The following is an 18,000-nucleotide window of genomic DNA, read 5'->3' on the forward strand; positions in this document are numbered from 1 at the left end:
GCCAGGCAGAGACAAGGAAGGGCTCTTGTAGACGAGGAATGGACATAGTACCTTTATTCCTGACTTGTCGCTCTCAGATCTCTGAGACAAATATCTGTGGTTTTAAGACATCCCACTTGTTATACTTTGATATCGAAGCTCTGGAAAACAAGGAGGGAATTCTAGTTTGAGGATGAATTTTCTGTAACAGTTTTATAGCGTGCAGAGTCCTAGTTGTGTTAATGAAAAGAAAGTGCATCCTGTTTCCATTTTTAGTCCTTAGAAGGTGACCTTTTATTCTCTGGAAATCTTTATGGTCTTCTACGTAAGCCTGGAATTCTGGGATTTTATGATGACTGTGTGTTCATCATCAAAGACATGGGAAAAAAACTACTCCAAAGGAACAGAAGATAGAGATGTAGCTCTCAGACTTGTGTAGCTTGTACAAGTCTGCAGGCTCGAGTCTCTGGAAAAGTAAGTACTGTGTAACCCCAGCTCTTAAGAATAGGTTCCTGTCAGCAAAGAAAACCTGTGTAATTTGTATGGAGCATGAGGAAGCTCGAAGGCTACTGCCCAGTGGTGGAATTCAATTACCTAATAACAACATGTAGAAAACTACAGTTCAACGGAAAGAGTGGAACGGAAACACCTACAACCAGCTACTAAAACAATCCAGTCGTGCAGGTGTTAAGAACTTTACATTGGACTATGACCTTTGCTACCCAAATCCAAGTTTCACAAAAATCATTTCATTGAAATTAGTAACTAAAAATATTTGGGTCCACCAAGTCTTCAAGAGTGGCCCTATGAGGATTTGGAGATGAAAGTGCTGTTAGGAGTACTGGCTCCTTTTCCAGGGAGCCTGGGGTTAGATTCCCAACACCCACAGGGCAGGTCACAACCATCTGTACCTCCAGCTCCAAGGGAATAGATGCCCTCTTGTGGCCTCTATACGGTCACCAGGCATCTAAAATGTGCAGATATACATAAGGGCAAAACACCCATAAATACAAAAATTCTTTAAAATTACAAAATGTACCTATAAAACAAAATCTATGCTTCTTCATTCACAAGCAGATTTTGAATCGGTTAACTAAAAGCGATACTTTGTGGTATACCAAAGCATCTTCTCTCCCAATTGCTTTGTATTTTCCACCTTCCTGCCCAGAGTTTTAGGTAAAATTCGAATAGTAGAATTTTTTAAAATTAGATCAAGCTAGGATATTAAGAATTTATAAGAGGACTCGGACATGGGGAAAACAGCCTTGACGGTCAGAGGGTGCCATCGGTAGGGTAAGGGCCGGAACTAACGACAGGACTTCCCCAGGCAGGGCACAGTTGGGACATCGGTTCTTTTCAACCCCAGGCTGTTGGAAGTGGACGAGCACAGTCTCCCTCGGCCGCAAAGCGTCCCCGGCTACCGCTCTGCGTCGTCCCCCGCAGCCTTCTAGCTCTCGCGTTACTGCCATCCTCGCCCTTCCGCTTTCTCGGCCGGGTCCACCGCGGGCCCCTCCGTCGTCACTTCCTGTGGGTCTGCACCGCCGAAGAGAAGATGGCGGCGCTGGGCGAGCCTGTCCGGCTGGAGAGGGGTGAGTGCGGCGGGGGTCGCGGCCGCGGCGGGCGGGGCGGGGCGGGACGACGAACCGCTTTGCCCGCGGGCCGGAGCGAAGGCAAGGTGGCCGGGACGCTGAGCCCCGGAAGCCGTCGGCGGCCTCGGCGCCGGGCGCTGCTCGCGGGGGGCGCTGGCTGGCTGGCGTTTGAAAGCTCGCCGGAGCCGGCCGACGAGGCTGGCGGTGGGCACAGCTCGCTTCAGCGGCCTGGTCACCGCTGTAGGCACGGGCACTCCCTGGGGCCGCACCGCAGAATCGGCTTTCAGCTTCGTAGACCCTAAAAGCCGAGGCCACGCACGCTGCCCGGGACTGTCTACGGTCCTTGTCCCTGTGCGCGAGCAGATGAGTGTGGCCTCTTGGCCTTGCTCTGCCACTTGGCCGACGCAGGCACCTTCCCGCAGGAGCTCCCTCGCCCCCCATTGAAAACTCCGACGCCTTCCGTACTGTGACCACAGCCTCCGGGCTTTGAGTTGCTATTTCCTGGCTCTCGCACCCCTCCGGCCACGGAGAGGATGCTTAAAAAAAGAGAAAAAAAAAAGTCCAACTGACTGGATCTTGGGAAGGAGATTACGTAACTAGGTGGTGGAGTAGTGACTTGATTGTAAGTCTCTTTTGAGTGCTGTGCAATTCCGTACTCATAAACTTGGAAAGCTGGTTGGTTGGTTGATTGCTTCTTAAACAGCCAAGAAAAATCAACCCTATTGAAGAGAAGCCTGTGAAAAGACTCTCGCAGGGTCCAGTTGCAGCTTTCCAGTAGTGTACTCTGTTCTGCCCCAACTTAAATTTCAGACTACTGGAACAAGCTTTGTACACAGTTCGGTAGTCATAGCAACCAGGAAGTACCAGTTAAGCATTTCGAGTACTCTTGGCAAACATCGCCCGGGATGGAGTTTGACATTGCTTTGCCTATATTAGTTAGCATTCACAATTATAGTCTCAATATCGTCCAAGAAGGAAATGATTTTATAAAATCTGTGTATGTAATAGAACCTCTTTCCTCACACACTGTGCTGATTCGCTTTGCTTTTTAGTGTAGTGACCATGGAAGTCTTTTATTTCTTTTTAAATAAATGAGCTTGTTTGTGATGGGGTAGATTGGGAGAGACTAAGGTAGGCTTACAGCTCTGTCACTAATTCCTGGAGTACTACAGTGTCAGGGAGCTTTGTAAATAGGAACAAACCTGTTGGTGTTAACCAGAAGAGCTGCAAGTTTCAAACAAGATGGCGTTCTTTTGTAAAAATCTTTAAATGAAGCACAAAATGTGGACCTTTCCCCTCTGACGTCTGCCTTTTGCTGTTATGAAGTTTTTCAGTTAAACAGTAGAAAGTTCAAAATATTGGTAGGAATGAAGTCCTAGTTGGTTTTTTGCCAGTTAGCAGGATAAGCAAGGCAGTGGGTGTCAAGTGCGATTCTGATGAGAATACTAACAGACCTAACATATTCTCCAAAGTTCCACAGTACAATTGCACAATAAAATACTAGTACATGTGACCAAGTTCCTGTTTGCTTCTAAATCATCAAAGCATAATTCACTGCTGCACCAACTTAATGAGCATATATTTGGTATAGAGTGTTTAACTCATTTCTAAGTGTTGACTGACTGGTCTCCCTTCTCTCTACCCTCTCCCAGTCTCCTCTTTCTTTTTCCTTCTTTCCACCATGTTGTATTGTGAGCCTTGTATATTAGGGGAGCACTCTACCACTGAGCTGTTTTCCCACCTGTATATGTAGGATTTTAGTGTGGATAATGTATTGTAACTTTGTAAGTCAACAACTGGTGAAACAACATTTGCTAACCATTCTGGTGGTGGGAAATCAGAGCAAAGCTGGTCTGTTTAATTAACTGGTTAATAGCAGTTTAAACTTTTATTATCTAAAACTGAATCAACTTTTTGCTTCTCTACTAAGTTTATTTGGACTTTTTCATAAACAAATGCAAAGTCCTAACTAATTCTGTGAAGTAAATGTAGTATTGTTTTTTGTTGTTGTTGTTGTTTTTGTTTTGTTTTGTTTTTCGAGACAGGGTTTCTCTGTATGGCCCTGGCTGTCCTGGAACTCACTCTGTAGACCAGGCTGGCCTTGAACTCAGAAATCCACCTGCCTCTGCCTTCCAAGTGCTGGGATTAAAGGCATGCGCCACCACTGCCCAGCAAATGTCCGGTTTTTAACGTGGCATGAAATCAAAACTTTACTCCACTTAAGTCAAAGTATGCAAGGATCAGAATATATAGGTTAGTATATAGACTCTATATAGAACCCAAAGGTATCCTAGCCTTTGGAGGTAAAAGAGCACAATTAAAATTTACTTAATTAAATTTATTTAAAATTTACTGCTACTTAATTAGCAGTAAGAATATACTGAAACTGGGGTTCAGTAAGAATATACTGAAAACAGGAAAACCTTAGAGAAAAATTTAGAACAGAGATTGTGATTAATAGTGTTATAACATGAATTTGAGTTTTCTAAAGTCCTTCGTTCACATTTTTTTACATTCCCAATTACAGTTATCTAATATGCTAAATGTCTCTCTGTGTGTGTGTGTGTGTGTGTGTGTGTGTGTGTGTGTGTGTGTGATTCTTTCATATTTTTTTCTTTTTACATTGTATGTGTTGGGAGCCTTTGGGGGGGTGGTGGCAGAAGAGGGTGTCAGGTCCCCAAACTGGAGGTTTAGGTAATTGTGAGATGACCAAGTGGGTGCTAGGATAGGAAGAGCTGAACTATCTCTTTGGCCCCTAATACTTTAATATTTCTCTGTATAGCCCTGGCTGTCCTGGAGCTCACTCTGTAGACCAGACTGGCCTCAAACTCAGAAATCCGCCTGCCTCTGCCCTCCCAAATGCTGGGATTAAAGGCGTGTGCCACCACGCCTGGCTTAATATTTCTTAAAATTAATCCATGCCAAGGAGACACATCTGTGCTTGTGTAGGCTTTTTATTTCCTTTTCCCATGTGAGAAAGGCACTATTACTGCTGTTTTACAGTGAAAGACCTTCACACAGGCTAGGGAACTTTTCTGAGGTCACAGCATTAGGACCAGGTTGCTATTTTTTTTTTCCTTTTCCTTTCTGTTTTGTAAACCCTATCTGGACATGTCTGAATTAAAACACTGTTAGCAACCCTCTCAGTTGGATTTCCATGTGTTACTGAAGAATCTGCATGTTTCCCTTCAGGAAGTCAACACATTGTCTCTTGAGTTTTTATTGGTTTTTGGTTTTGGTTGGTTGGTTTGTTTGTTCGGGTTTTTGTTTTTGTTTGTTTTTTGTTTTTCCTGCTTTGGTTACAAATGAGTTGATTAGGTAAATTTTTTATTGACTAAGTAATTCTTGATAATACTGTTAGCTTTTCTTATGTAAAGATTTTTCCCCTTCTACCGTTTATTCTTCATTTTTGGAGAATTTGGGGTTTTGGTTGTTTTATGTTGTTTCGGTTGGTTGGTTGGATTGTTTTTATTTTTAATTTTTGGTTGTTTTGCTTTGTTTTTGAGGCAGTATTGAAGCCCAAAATGACCTTAACAGGTAGTGGTCACCCTGCCTCAGCCTCTGAAGGGAAGATTATTCATATTGGGGACCATGCCTGACTAGCCTTTGGATTCATCTCAGCTGCTGTAAAGCTCTAAAGGAACGAGGAGAATATTTAGCAAGAATTCTCACTCGTGCTTTGTTTCCCTGTAGATATCTGCAGAGCAATTGAGTTGTTGGAGAAATTACAGAGGAGTGGAGAGGTGCCGCCACAGAAACTTCAGGCTTTGCAAAGAGTCCTTCAGAGTGAGTTCTGCAATGCTGTAAGAGAGGTGAGTTAGCACAATCAGTATTTTCTCAAATTTTGAGTTACTTAGCTACAGAAATACACTGAAATTTGGATTTAGAAATATTGTAGAGAATAAACTAGTACCAGACATGGCAGTGCACGCCAGTAATCCCAATACTCAGGAAGGTGGGGCAGGAGAAATTCCATGAGTTACATACAGGCCAGCTATGGGCTTGGGCTACATAGTTAAAGACCCACCCGCCTGATATACAAAAGAAGAGAGAAGGTGAGGGAAGGAAGAAAACATTAGAACTGGTATTCTCATCCATTCTCTCTCTCTCTCTCTCTCTCTCTCTCTCTCTCTCTCTCTCTCTCTCTCACATATGTTTTTCTTTGGAATTTCTAGCTGGAGTTATAGCATAGTGCTTGTCTAACATGTACAAAATCCTAGATTCAATACCTCACCACCACTAAAAAAATTTTTTTCTTTGAAATTTCTAATAGAAAGCACTACATTTTATAAAGACAAATAATTGTTTTTGAAAATTTTTAACATTACAGAGGACTCAAACATAGAATATAATTTAAAAAACAAAAAACAAAAAACCTTGTGTTTTGCAGGTATACGAACATGTTTATGAGACAGTGGACATCAGCAGCAGCCCTGAAGTGAGAGCCAATGCAACTGCAAAGGTAAAGGGACTGTCAGTTATCAAAAGTGGGACTCCGAGAACCAGACTAAAAGTAGTAGTGTTTATTGGGTTTAGGTAAGATATTTCTTGATACTGTTTAGATAATACCTTGAAAATACAAGAGTGTGTATACCATGCCTTATATAGTTGTATTCAGTGCACTATGCAGGTTTGTGGTTATAACATTAATTTTATAATCGACAGAGTGACTTTCTTTTTGAAGAAGAAGCATCAGAATCAGACTTCTTTCCATGCATCTCACAATCATAATGGTAATTCTAGGGACTGTAGGAGAAGTCCTTACATAACTCTTGGATTTTCCCTTGAATCTGTCTTGTACATATAGGACAGTGTTGGATCTAGGCTACCTCCTCAGGGCCGTAGCTAGCATGTTTATGTGCTTTCTTTTTTTTTTTTTTTTTTTTTGGTTTTTCAAGACAGGGTTTCTCTGTGTAGTCCTGGCTGTCCTGTAACTCACTCTGCAGAACAGGCTGGCCTCGAACTCAGAAATCCGCCTGCCTCTGCCTCCCGAGTGCTGGGATTAAAGGCGTGCGCCACCACGCCCGGCGTTTATGTGCTTTCTTGAACCAACTTAGTTTTCCTCAAATAACCTGAGACACTGAGCTAAATGTGTACCACATGTCCTTAAGGGTTATCATTTACTACTTAGTAGCAGGTTATTACTGTTAGTTGCTGGTTCACAAAGGAAATTACTAGTCTTCGTTAAATAAAAGTACTTAAGTGTATAGGTTTCCTTTGTCAAAGTCTCTAAATCCATAGAAACTTTGGGTTTGGGGTGGTGTGTGGGTTTAGTTCAGTTATAGAATGCATGCCTGGCATGCAAAGGCTCTGAGTCCATCCATCCCTAGCACACATCAACTGGGAGTGATGGCATATGCGTATAATCCCATCATTTGGAAAGTAGAGCCAGAAGGGACAGACTCGTGTTTGGTGCCAGCCTGGGCTAAATGAGACCTTGTCTCCAGAAGGAAAAGAAAAATATTTTTTGAAGTTTTGGCAACATCCCTGCAACCCCAGCACATGAGGCTGAGTTATGAAGGTGAAGACTTTAAAGCTAGCCTGTGCTATAAAACTGCTTGCTTATTTTCAACCCACCCAAAAAGGAAATTTGGTTCTCTGACTTGTGTAGTTCTTAGAGTTTGCAAAGCTTGTGAGCCTTAGCTTTTTTCAGTACTTGAGAGATAGTAGTTGGTACTGGGTCTTTTCCCTCCCTTCTTCTCATTTTTGTTTTTGCATCCAGCATCCATAATGAAAATGGGGCCTTTAAAAGCAAAAGGAAACAGAACAAAAGCCTGTGTTAGAATATAATTGGATAGAACTATGTTTCATCTTTATCTTTTTCTTTTTAGTTGTAACTAGATACTTAACTGAATGTGTTATATGCCTCCTTCCTTCTCATTATTGAGTCACTTCTTGTTATTTTCATTATTTACTATTTGGTACAATTACTTGACATAAGAGCACATTTATCTCGGTAGGTTATGTGTTGGCCCTGACGAAACCAGTTTATTTTCTTTGTAGCTCAATGCTGTTGGCATTCTCAGGAGAGCGTCCCCTCTTAATGTCTATACGTCTGTCTGCTTGGCAAGCCTTGACCATCCCTGTGCGTGTGCAGCAGCATAGCTCTGAGTTCTGGAGAAGCTGGTAGTGATCTGAAGCTTACTTTCTATCTATGTAATCTGAGGATCACTTTCAGTTGTTAGCTCCTACAAACGGTTAGACTTACCCAGTGAAGTAGTGGAAGCTCACACATGGAAAGCTATGTCCCTCAAAAAGGCTTTTGTAGGCTAGGAATATAGAGCAATGCACATCCTTAGCATATCTGAGTCTCTGTATAGTCTTTGACGTATGCATATTTCTTTCAGGCTACTGTTGCTGCATTTGCTGCCAGTGAAGGACACTCTCATCCCCGAGTTGTTGAGCTACCCAAAACAGAAGAGGGCCTTGGGTTCAATATCATGGGAGGCAAAGAGCAGAACTCACCAATCTATATATCACGGATAATCCCGGGTGGAATTGCTGACAGGCATGGGGGCCTCAAACGAGGAGATCAGCTACTTTCTGTTAATGGAGTGGTAAAGATAAATTGTATTTCTATTTGCTATTTGCAGTAATATGTTGTAGCCACTTGGGGGTGCACTGGAACAATCAAATCAGAAGATAGAAGGGAAACCTTTTGAGATTAATTTTTAAAATCCCTTGAGAGAATCTCAGGTGGTACTGCTTGCATGGTGCCCTGTGATTGCTTTGATTTTTGTGCTGAAAGTGGAGCCTTTTTTTTTAAAGATTTATTTATTATTATACCTAAGTACACTGTAGCTGTCTTCAGATGGACCAGAAGAGGACATCAGATCACATTACAGATGGTTATGAGCCACCATGTGGTTGCTGGGATTTGAATTCAGGACCTTCGGAAGAGCAGTCGGTTCTCTTAACCACTGAGCCATCTCTCCGGCCCAACAATGGAGCTTTTGTTGAGCAGAGGACTAAACTCAGAGTCGTGTGTACTAGGCCACTTCTTACCTTGAGTCACATCCCCAGCCAGCGCTTTTTAAAACACTTTCAATGTGGCTGTCGGGCACTCCAAGGTTAAGGTGCAGTGCTGTCAACCTGTGTATTTAAGACAGGAATAGACTCTTTTTTGCTTCTTTACAATGGCAGTTACTTGTTTTACATCTGACCCAGTGCAATAGTAAGGCATGAGTATTGCTGTGCTCGCTGTTCTTAGAGTGCACACAAATGTGTCTCACAAGTTTCACAGTGATTAACGTGGTAGGAAGAGTGCTGTTTGTCTAGTGCTGAAATGACGTAACATGACAGTTTTTACTTGGTGTATTAAACATTTTCACAGGTTAGATTACTTGTAATGCCTGTTCTGTGTGTGCCTTTTCCAGAGTGTTGAAGGGGAGCACCATGAGAAAGCCGTAGAGCTACTAAAAGCAGCCCAAGGGAAGGTGAAACTTGTCGTACGGTACACACCAAAAGTCCTGGAAGAAATGGAGTCCCGCTTTGAGAAAATGAGATCAGCAAAACGCAGACAACAGACCTAATCATTTAACAACTTTATGTTCCTTTTGCTTTTGGCTAGGAAAGTCTTACTTGTGATCTACTGATGGCCTCGATGCCCATGACTGTAAAACACCAGAAACTCCCGTGACCTCCTCTTGCCGTTCTATACATGCCTGCTTTCGCATCACTCACGGTTGTAGAGACGCACACACTTTTGTTCTCACGAGGAAAAGACAGAGTTGGGGGGGGCAGTTCTGTCCTGCTGTTTTTACAGGCCTTTTTCAAACAGATTTTGTCACAAAGTTGTTATAGATTTTTAATAATGCTTTTTTAATATTAAAATGTACTTTTACATTCTTAATCTTTTTTTAAAAAGAGGTTTTCTTTATTTGGCGACTTATTTACAGATAACAGCTCTCCAGTATTTCCTCTTGCTTACTGCAATTTCTTTGTGAAATTTCATTTTTCCAAGAAATGAAACATCGCAGTCTCACGTGTGGCAGTTCATCACGTTATGAGTATTGGCATCTCTGCTGCATTTTGTACTTGGAACATAACACATCTATAATCAGTGGTAAATCATAGCTATCATGGGACCTTTTTATTTTTAAACAATGTATAATGTATTCATTTATACTGATTTATAAAAGTAAGTTTTTAAACACTGAAGCAATCATTGCTAAAATATGTTTTTCATAATATTTAAGCAGTGAGGCCAGAGGATGTAATTTGATTATTAGCATTACCAATTAAATCCTTTATTTATATTTTAACAGTATGTCATAAATTATACATGCAAACAAGCTCAGATTTCAACTTTTCAAGTTTTTTATGCTGTTCATTTGTATTTAAATATATTTCTCTTAATTTGGATCTTTCATGCCTAGAGATGAGTCAGTTAGTCTGTGCTGGGGAGAATGGAGGTAAGACAAAGTACAAACTTCAAACTTCTGGAGCCTGAAGAGCCATACATTCTTACTACCCTAGCTTCGGCACTGACTGGAGATATGAAGGGCAGGAAGGTTGTGTGTAAGATATAGAAGCAGGTGGTCTCATGAGTCTCACAGTGGGTGGGGCTCAGGAGGGTTTATATCTGGATAGTTCAAATATTGTTGGAACAATACTTTTTACCATTTGTCCACTGGATGTCACCGTTTTCCTAAAAGGCAGCTATTGATAAATGATTGGGACTATGGTCTATTAAAAGCTGAAATCAAAGTGATTAAATTTTCAGTCACAGATTATAGGAACATTTGTAAAGGTTGTAAGTGATGATGTTAAAAAGAAACCGGTGGGTTGAAAATGGAGGAATTTGTCATAATTACGACTATTACCTTTATTTTTTAAAAATGGGCATTTTGTAACATTCCTTCAGGAAGAATGGAAGTGTGTATGTTTTTCTGCATGTGTGTGAGCATTGTGAGTCTTACAAGATTACTGCAGTTTTCAGTGATTTTCAGAGTAAAAGTCAATCAACATGTTATTTATCACTTAGGAATTGAACACTGGATTGTGCATGGTTGAATGTCTTTAGTCCACTACAAAAATGTGCTTGACATTGATAAGATCATGCTGAACTGTATATTTTCAGAATTAGCTCATGTGTTTTTAAAATGTTGAGACCAAAGTAGTATAGAAGAGTATGACGTATTTTAATTTAATTGTAAAATTATTAGAGGTAATTGTTTTTAAAACTCTATATTAAAGAAAAGTGTTGGTGCATATAGAACAGTCCTATTATTATTATGCTCGTATTTCTGCACCCCAGGGTTAGGAGACCCTGAGGAACCCTTGTCTTGGCGTGGCTACCGCGGCTGCAGTTGCTCCAGAGGTTGCATCAGCGTCCCGTGATTATTACAGCTTTCGGTTTTAGGTTTCAGCTGTTGCAGAATTTCAAGTTACTTTTTTTTTCCTTAAGTATATTGAAAAAACTTTTTTTTTTCTTTTTCTTCAGTAACTCACAGTCTGTTCTTTGTGGGGGCTGACACCTATTTATAATTCTTAAAATAAAAACAAAGGAGCCAAATACAAAGCTGTTCTTGGTACTGTTGCGCATGAGTAGCAATAGTTTGCTTTCATGGATGCGATTCTCCTATCTCAGAATTTTAAATACTGACTGTAGGAAAGTCAGTGACAAGTGTACAGTAGTCTGCTTGTGTACTAAGGAAGGGAATGAATTTTAATTAATATATGGATGATTTGTGAATAAAGCGAGGCAGTAAATATATAAAGGGTGTTTGTTTGACTTGTAACTTACAAATGTAAATTTCCCTTAGCCCCAATTTTCCATTTATTTTCTTAAACATTTCAGAATGAGTCGACTTGGTGATTCTTGACCTTAGCTGCATGTTAGAATGCCCTGTAGATCTTAAAACTCACCTAGATCCCTTCCCATACAGCTAATTCAGAATCATTTCTGTGTGACTGGAATTTCATATGACGCATTTATCCAGTCTACCCTCTATTGTCTTTAGAGGCTCGTTCTGTACACCCAGGCTTCAGAAGCACCAGCTCATGGACTTTCTGGTTATACTGGACTCTGTTTGCAAGTACATTTAATCTGAAGCCACTTAACGATTGATTCTATGACTCTATTTCTCAGTACCTCTATGGACTTAAGGGGTATTTGGCATTCCTTATTAATAAAATAATTGCAATCTTTTTTTTTTTTTTAACTCTGGCTCTCCTGGAACTCTCTATGTAAACCATGCTGGCTTCCTTTTGTTTTGACATGGTTTTTGTTTTGTTTTGTTTTGTTTTGTTTTTCAAAATAAAACCTACCAGTAATTCAATTGTAAAATCTTAGTGTTTTCTCCTTCTGTCCCCTTTACCTTTTAAAAAAAAAACCTGTAAAGGTTATTATTTGAAGAGCATGTTTAAGTGTTGCTGATGTGAACGCACTGTGAGGGATGAGTCTGGGTTGTTAGATACGGCTCCTTTGCCTTTACTGTACTACTATACTACACGGACATAGTCCTCTTCTTTAGGGTCTCGCTTTTTAAGATCATCTTCCTGTTGTAAAAGTTTAAGGCATTTTGCTCAAGTACTTTGTTTACAGTTAAAATGAATAGAATTTAATAGAAGACATGGTTATGGCTTACCTGGAAAGCGTCAGCATGACTTGGTATAGACTTAAAAGAGTACATGTGATTATACTGTGGAATGATATTGATAGATATATAAGGACTCTAGTAATTGTACCTCCTGAATAAATGTCTGTGCATTTTCTAACTTACAGTTCATTGTCTGTTATGGCAACAATCTCATTTTGTACTTTCTATTCTCCAAAACTTATGAGTAGTGTTTCCTCAAAGATTGTCAAAGTAATAATAGTTACATAACAGGGGAAAGTCATTTGATTATTAGTTTTCAAGAAGTTTTAAACTAATTTGTAACTGGACGTGGTTTTTAAAAATATTGGCAAAGATTTGATACACTTGTACTCTTTAGTTTGAGAAAATTATTTGGAATGTGAAACAGTGCTTTTTCAATAGATGAATCATTTAGCAATTAAATTCTGATTCTAAGGCTTATTTAAAATATATTTGTATGAGTCGTGCTTGTCCTTTGCATTTGACAAAACTGATACAATTACAAATAGATGTATTTCTGAACGCTGTGTGTAAAATAACCTTTACATAGAGTAAAAACCAAAATCTGTGGTGGTTCCTGACATGAAACTTCAGATTTCTGTATTTTGTTTGCCTTTCATAAAATACAACTAAACAAAACTTTCTCTTCTGTTATTTCAGGGGGTAATGTGACATAATTGATGGCAGAGACTGATGGCCAGCTACCCTCTTTAGATCCTCTTTGCCATACTTACTGTGAACCTTAGGCAGGTGTTTCTGTGTCCTGGTAGAATGCCCTGCAGAGCTTCGTTCCATCTGGCAACTGAAGTCACTGTGCATGTGCTGTCGTCTCTAAAGCTTTTTAGGCTGCCTGCAGGTACTGGCTGTATGTACTTAGTATGGTCCCCACATACTAAGACACTGTAGCGAAAGAAGTAGCTGGTGCGGCAAGATGCCTCACCAAGTAAAGACAAATGCTACCAGTTTGATGACCTGAACTCAGGCCCCAGGGCTTAAAAGCAGGAAGCCTCTCTTGGAAGTTGTACTGTGATCAATATGTGTAGATAAATACACATACAAAATGAAGCTTTTAAAGTCAACTGCCATCTGTTAACATTAGTGGCACTTCTGAGGGGTGAGACCATACTCAGAATGAAATTTGTTGGAAAATAAGTTCAGTTGTAGTGGTAAGTGAGAAAGCAGCTTGTAAGGAGAGTGACTTAGCTCTAGCTTTGAAGACATGACTTTGCATGGGTGGTGAAGACATGGGGTAGGGGATGGCAGGGTGAGGTAGAGTGCCTGCCTGCCATACTTGAGGTCCTGGATTTGATCCCCAGAAACCTATTCCCCAAAAATTGTCCTGGAATAAAAGAAAATAGCCAGGCAGCCAGGATGCAACAAAAGCATCTATGAGATCTTTGGGAAAATGTGTTCTCAAAACATGAAAATTATATTTCTGGCCTTTAAAATATGTAAGTATATGTTATATAAAAATATTTCTAAAACCAGAAGTATAATTGGTATATAAGTTATACATACATACATACATACATACATACATACATACATACATACATGAAGCCTAGACTTTAGATGTGACCTAACCTTTACCTTCGTGCTCTACTGTGTAATTGATATCCCTTCAAAAAAGTTCTTGAGTCCTAACCCCCAACCTTACATGGTGTTAAGTCTGTCCAAAAGTAATCAAGTTAATGAGGGAAATACAAGGCACCTCAAATCCTCATCAGAGCGATCTGAACCCAGACAACAGCACAGAGGTGGGGATGTTGCAGAGGGTGGAAGTTTGCCAGTAGATCCTCAGCAGAGGCAAGGATGCTAGTGTGCGTGAAGAAACAGCGGCTGTCGTCTTAACATTTGTTCATCTAGCCAGCTCATACTAGTTTGTGCAGAACACTTTTATTAAAAAGAATTCACACTCTGGTGGCGTCATTACCAGAATCCATCACTGAACTAGAATTCAGGGCGTTGCTTCCATGTGCAATAAGGATTCCAGTAGCCATCCTGTCAAGAGGATGAGAGCCCTGACATGTGAGAGCTAGGCCTTGCTGGTTCCTGTTTGCTGTGGCAGAGACAATCATGGTCGCTTGGAGCTGTGTAACAGAGCTTGATCTCTTGTGGCTGTCCAGGCTCATCCATTCCACAGAGCATAGCTTTCCATGTTTTAGTCTCTTATCAGCATGGCTTAATCAGTTAAGCAATTAGTTGGCGTTGTCTTTAGTTTGAAGAAAGGCTCTGCATCTTCAGCAACCCCTTCTCTAGTTGGGATGATGAGTTTGTCTTTGGCCAGAGGTGTGTTGATTATGCAGGTCCCCTGAGATCCATCTGCCTGTTGAAAAGCATCGGTTCAGCCAGAACTATATTGCAGCCTGCTCAAGTCTCCATTATACTGAGAGCAAAACCCTGAGGGTCCTGCATAATCCAGGGATGCAGTCCCCATACTGCTACCACACACTCCACATTTGGGGCTGGGTTTTTTGTTCTGAAGTAAGATCTCATTTTATAGCCTGGGCTGACCTTTGGTTCATTGCTAGGGATTACTGCACAGGCCACCGTACATGGCTGGTCTGCACAATTCTGTTAAAGCATAGGCCGGGCTATATATACTTTAAGCTTGAAAGAGAGGTGGCCTTCAAAATCAGCCAGGCTTCTGTGGAGATAAGGGACAGTTCTTCCAGACTTGCCAGTCAGATCCTCACTCAAGGGAGTGCTCCCTGCAGAAGGAACACTGAGGTCCCCACAAAGGTAGACCTTTGTGGGTAGGTAAAGGAACACAGAAATGGTTTGTTTTGTTTTAGTAAAATATAGAACATCTAGAGACAAAATAGACCCTTTCTGCAAAGTTAGTTGAGCTTTGCACATACTATTCAAATATTCTAGCACTGAGCTGAGTCCCTAGTAAAATATAGTGTCAAGCCTTTTATAGATACAGGTAGATATGGAACTTTAAAATACAATGATTATTTCATAATACAGGTACTTCCTTTGAATCTGATGAAGATAATGAGTAACACATTCTGTTTTTCTAGTTGATTGGTTCTTGTTTGTGAAATTGAGATTTTATGATAGGCTGGGAGTTGTACCCACCCATATGTATAATTTTGTATGCAATTGAAAGTATAGACATTTACTGGGAGGTGTGTTACTTTTATAAAAAAAAAAAAAAGAAGAAGAAGAAGAAGTCCTATCATTCGAACATTAGGACTCCTCAGACCCTTGCAATTTCCAGTCTTATGTAGGCAGAGTAGTGGAAACCTTCAGAAGGATAGATAGATAGCCTGGTTTTTAGTGAGCATGTATGCCGTGATTCATACATGCTATACCATCTGCTTCATTTCATCACTTTAAAATTCATGATGCCCATAGGTGAAATAAGTAAGGAAACTGAGGTACAGAAAGATTAATTTGTTCCAAACCATGGCTGGTAGTCTCTCAAGTTAAATATTAATGTTTGTAACATCTGCAACTGTACTTCCTACCAGTGCTGGTAGCCCTTACAAAAACATTGTAGAAGAAAGTACCCAGGAAAAAATTTTTTCAAATCAAATTAAATCAGTGTTATGTGTACATTTTAATTTTCACCAACTTTGTAATTAGGGATTTACTCACCAACTTATTTACAATTTAGGGATGATGATCTCTAATTTTACCACAAGGGGACACCAAAGCGCCACCTTCTCTAAAGAGAGAGCTCATTCACCAACTCAGTCACAATTTAGGGATGTGGTCTCTGATGTTACCACAAGGTGGCACCAAAGCGCCATTGTTTCTATTCTACAATTTAGTTCTTATTAATGAAGTTTGTCCTTATAAATGTGCTTAAATTGAAAATTATATTTTTTTAAAGACGAAAGGTTTTTCAAATGTAGACAAAGAACTCTTACTAATAATAACCTAAAAGTCAGCAAACCTATAGGAAATCTCAATGGAGGTGAATATCTATAGTCTTAGTGGGGTTGTCTATAGTAACAGTTTTGTAACTGAACAATACTAATTGCAAAAACATTATCTTTGGCTTTGAGTATCTTTATCCAGGTCCCTTGAAGATGGGAAGAATAATTTAGAGGCTCACAGCAACTTCTTTTAAATACGCCAAGGGCCATCTGGGTGGTTAGGATTAATTTGCTTTCATGACATTAAATTTGTCTAACATTTTTTATTTCCTATAAAAATCAGAGTTAAAAATTAAATCAGTTATAGAGGATAAAGAACACTTGGCCTGGATAGTAGCTGGCTGTCCTGGTAACGAAGTATGCTTTGAGCTATGTAGTTACCCTCTGGAGAGATGGTTTCTCACTGTGGTGAAAGAATTTTGTTTATTCTTTAGGTGAGGGTCTCTCTGTGGTGCCCCAGTCTTGAATTTGTGGACTAAGGGAGATGCTTCCGTCTCAGCCTTCAGCTTAGTCGTTCAAACCCAAGTACTGTACCACCACAGTGTTCTGCTGGTGCCTGAGATGAGTGGCTTTAAGCTATGACCTCTCTCTCACCTTCTGTGTCTCATCTATTGTTCCTGAGCATCTTGAAAGCATTAGGGACAAAGTGTTAAGACAACGAGAGACAGAGCATCCTAGCCATTGCCATCGCTACACAAAGGTGGGCTCTCCTACCTGTGCGTGTGTGGATGCGTTAACTCTAGAATACATCCAAGAAACACGGAGATGCTGTTAGGTCCCCAAGACTTAGGGAAAGGATTAAACTGGTATTAGGTTCCTTACACTTCAAGTTCCTAAATTCCATACATAAAATTATATTACATGCAGTTTGATTGAATAGAGGGACTTCACGTCATGCCTTAAATTCCAAGGCTGTCCAGAAAATGCAGCTCTTGACTCTGGGAATCCTTCTAATAGAGACATCTGGTGGACTATTCCCCACCTACCATCAGGCCAGTGTTGCTTTATGGACTGATCCCAGGAACAATACATGAAAGGCAGACCTGTCGCTGGATGAATTGGGGCTCCTCTGATGAAGGATTTTGTTTGGAGATACGGATGTCCTTGCTTAGCTTTTATAGGCCTGCATTGTACTCCAAGACCCTTCTCCCTCAGCTTCTCAGTCTTTTCCATTCCATCTCTTTCTTGCCTGATACCAGACCTACCACTACCTCAACACCCAGACATGGCCTGCCACAGACCTGCCACTACCTCAACACACAGACTTGACCTACCTCCGTCTATTCCCTCCCCATTAATGTTTCCTTAGTCAATGTTTCACATACCTAACTTTGTATTGGGGTTTGTGCCTAAGAAGGCCCCTGCTTGCATCATTCCCTAGTAGGAGGCCATGATTTGGGGAAGAGGTTAAATCAGGATCGGGAATTTTTTTGTTTTGTTTTGTTTTTCCAGACAGGGTTTCTCTGTATAGCCCTGGCTGTCCTGGAACTCACTTTGTAGACCAGGCTGGCCTCAAACTCAGAAATCCGCCTCCTTCTGCCTTCCGAGTGCTGGGGCTAAAGGTGTGTGCCACCACCCAGCTGGGATTTTTTTTTTTAAAGATTTATTTATTTATTATATGTAAGTACACTGTAGCTGTCTTCAGAAACTCCAGAAGAGGGCATCAGATTTCGCTACAGATGGTTGTGAGCCACCATATGGTTGACTGGGATTTGAACTCAGGACCTTTGGAAGAGCAGTCAGTGCTCTTAACCACTGAGCCATCTCGTCAGCCCCACTGGCTGGGAATTTTTAAACACTGACAATCCAGGGTCCATCTCTGACCTACTCTAATGAAAACAATGGAGTTCTCTGTGAATTCTATGTTTAAAATCTCCCCAGATGACTTCTGTGTAGACAGAACTGTATCGATCAAAACTCTTCTGTCCTGAGTAGAGTGGATCCTGAGGAGTAGACACT

General features: G+C 40.6%; 1 protein-coding gene across 1 annotated transcript; it reads left to right on the top strand.

Annotated features, from left to right (window-relative positions):
• The first annotated feature begins 1,485 nt into the window (after nt 1-1,485).
• Nucleotides 1,486-11,768, top strand: Lin7c (lin-7 homolog C, crumbs cell polarity complex component). Its single transcript, XM_021193423.2, has 5 exons — nt 1,486-1,568; nt 5,262-5,380; nt 5,959-6,030; nt 7,916-8,125; nt 8,945-11,768. The coding sequence occupies exons 1-5, from the start codon at nt 1,532-1,534 to the stop codon at nt 9,098-9,100; spliced, it is 594 nt and encodes a 197-aa protein (XP_021049082.1). The 5' UTR covers nt 1,486-1,531; the 3' UTR covers nt 9,101-11,768.
• The last annotated feature ends 6,232 nt before the right edge of the window (nt 11,769-18,000 follow it).

Source organism: Mus pahari, chromosome 3, assembly GCF_900095145.1.
Source record: "Mus pahari chromosome 3, PAHARI_EIJ_v1.1, whole genome shotgun sequence".
Classification (NCBI taxonomy): domain Eukaryota; kingdom Metazoa; phylum Chordata; class Mammalia; order Rodentia; family Muridae; genus Mus; species Mus pahari.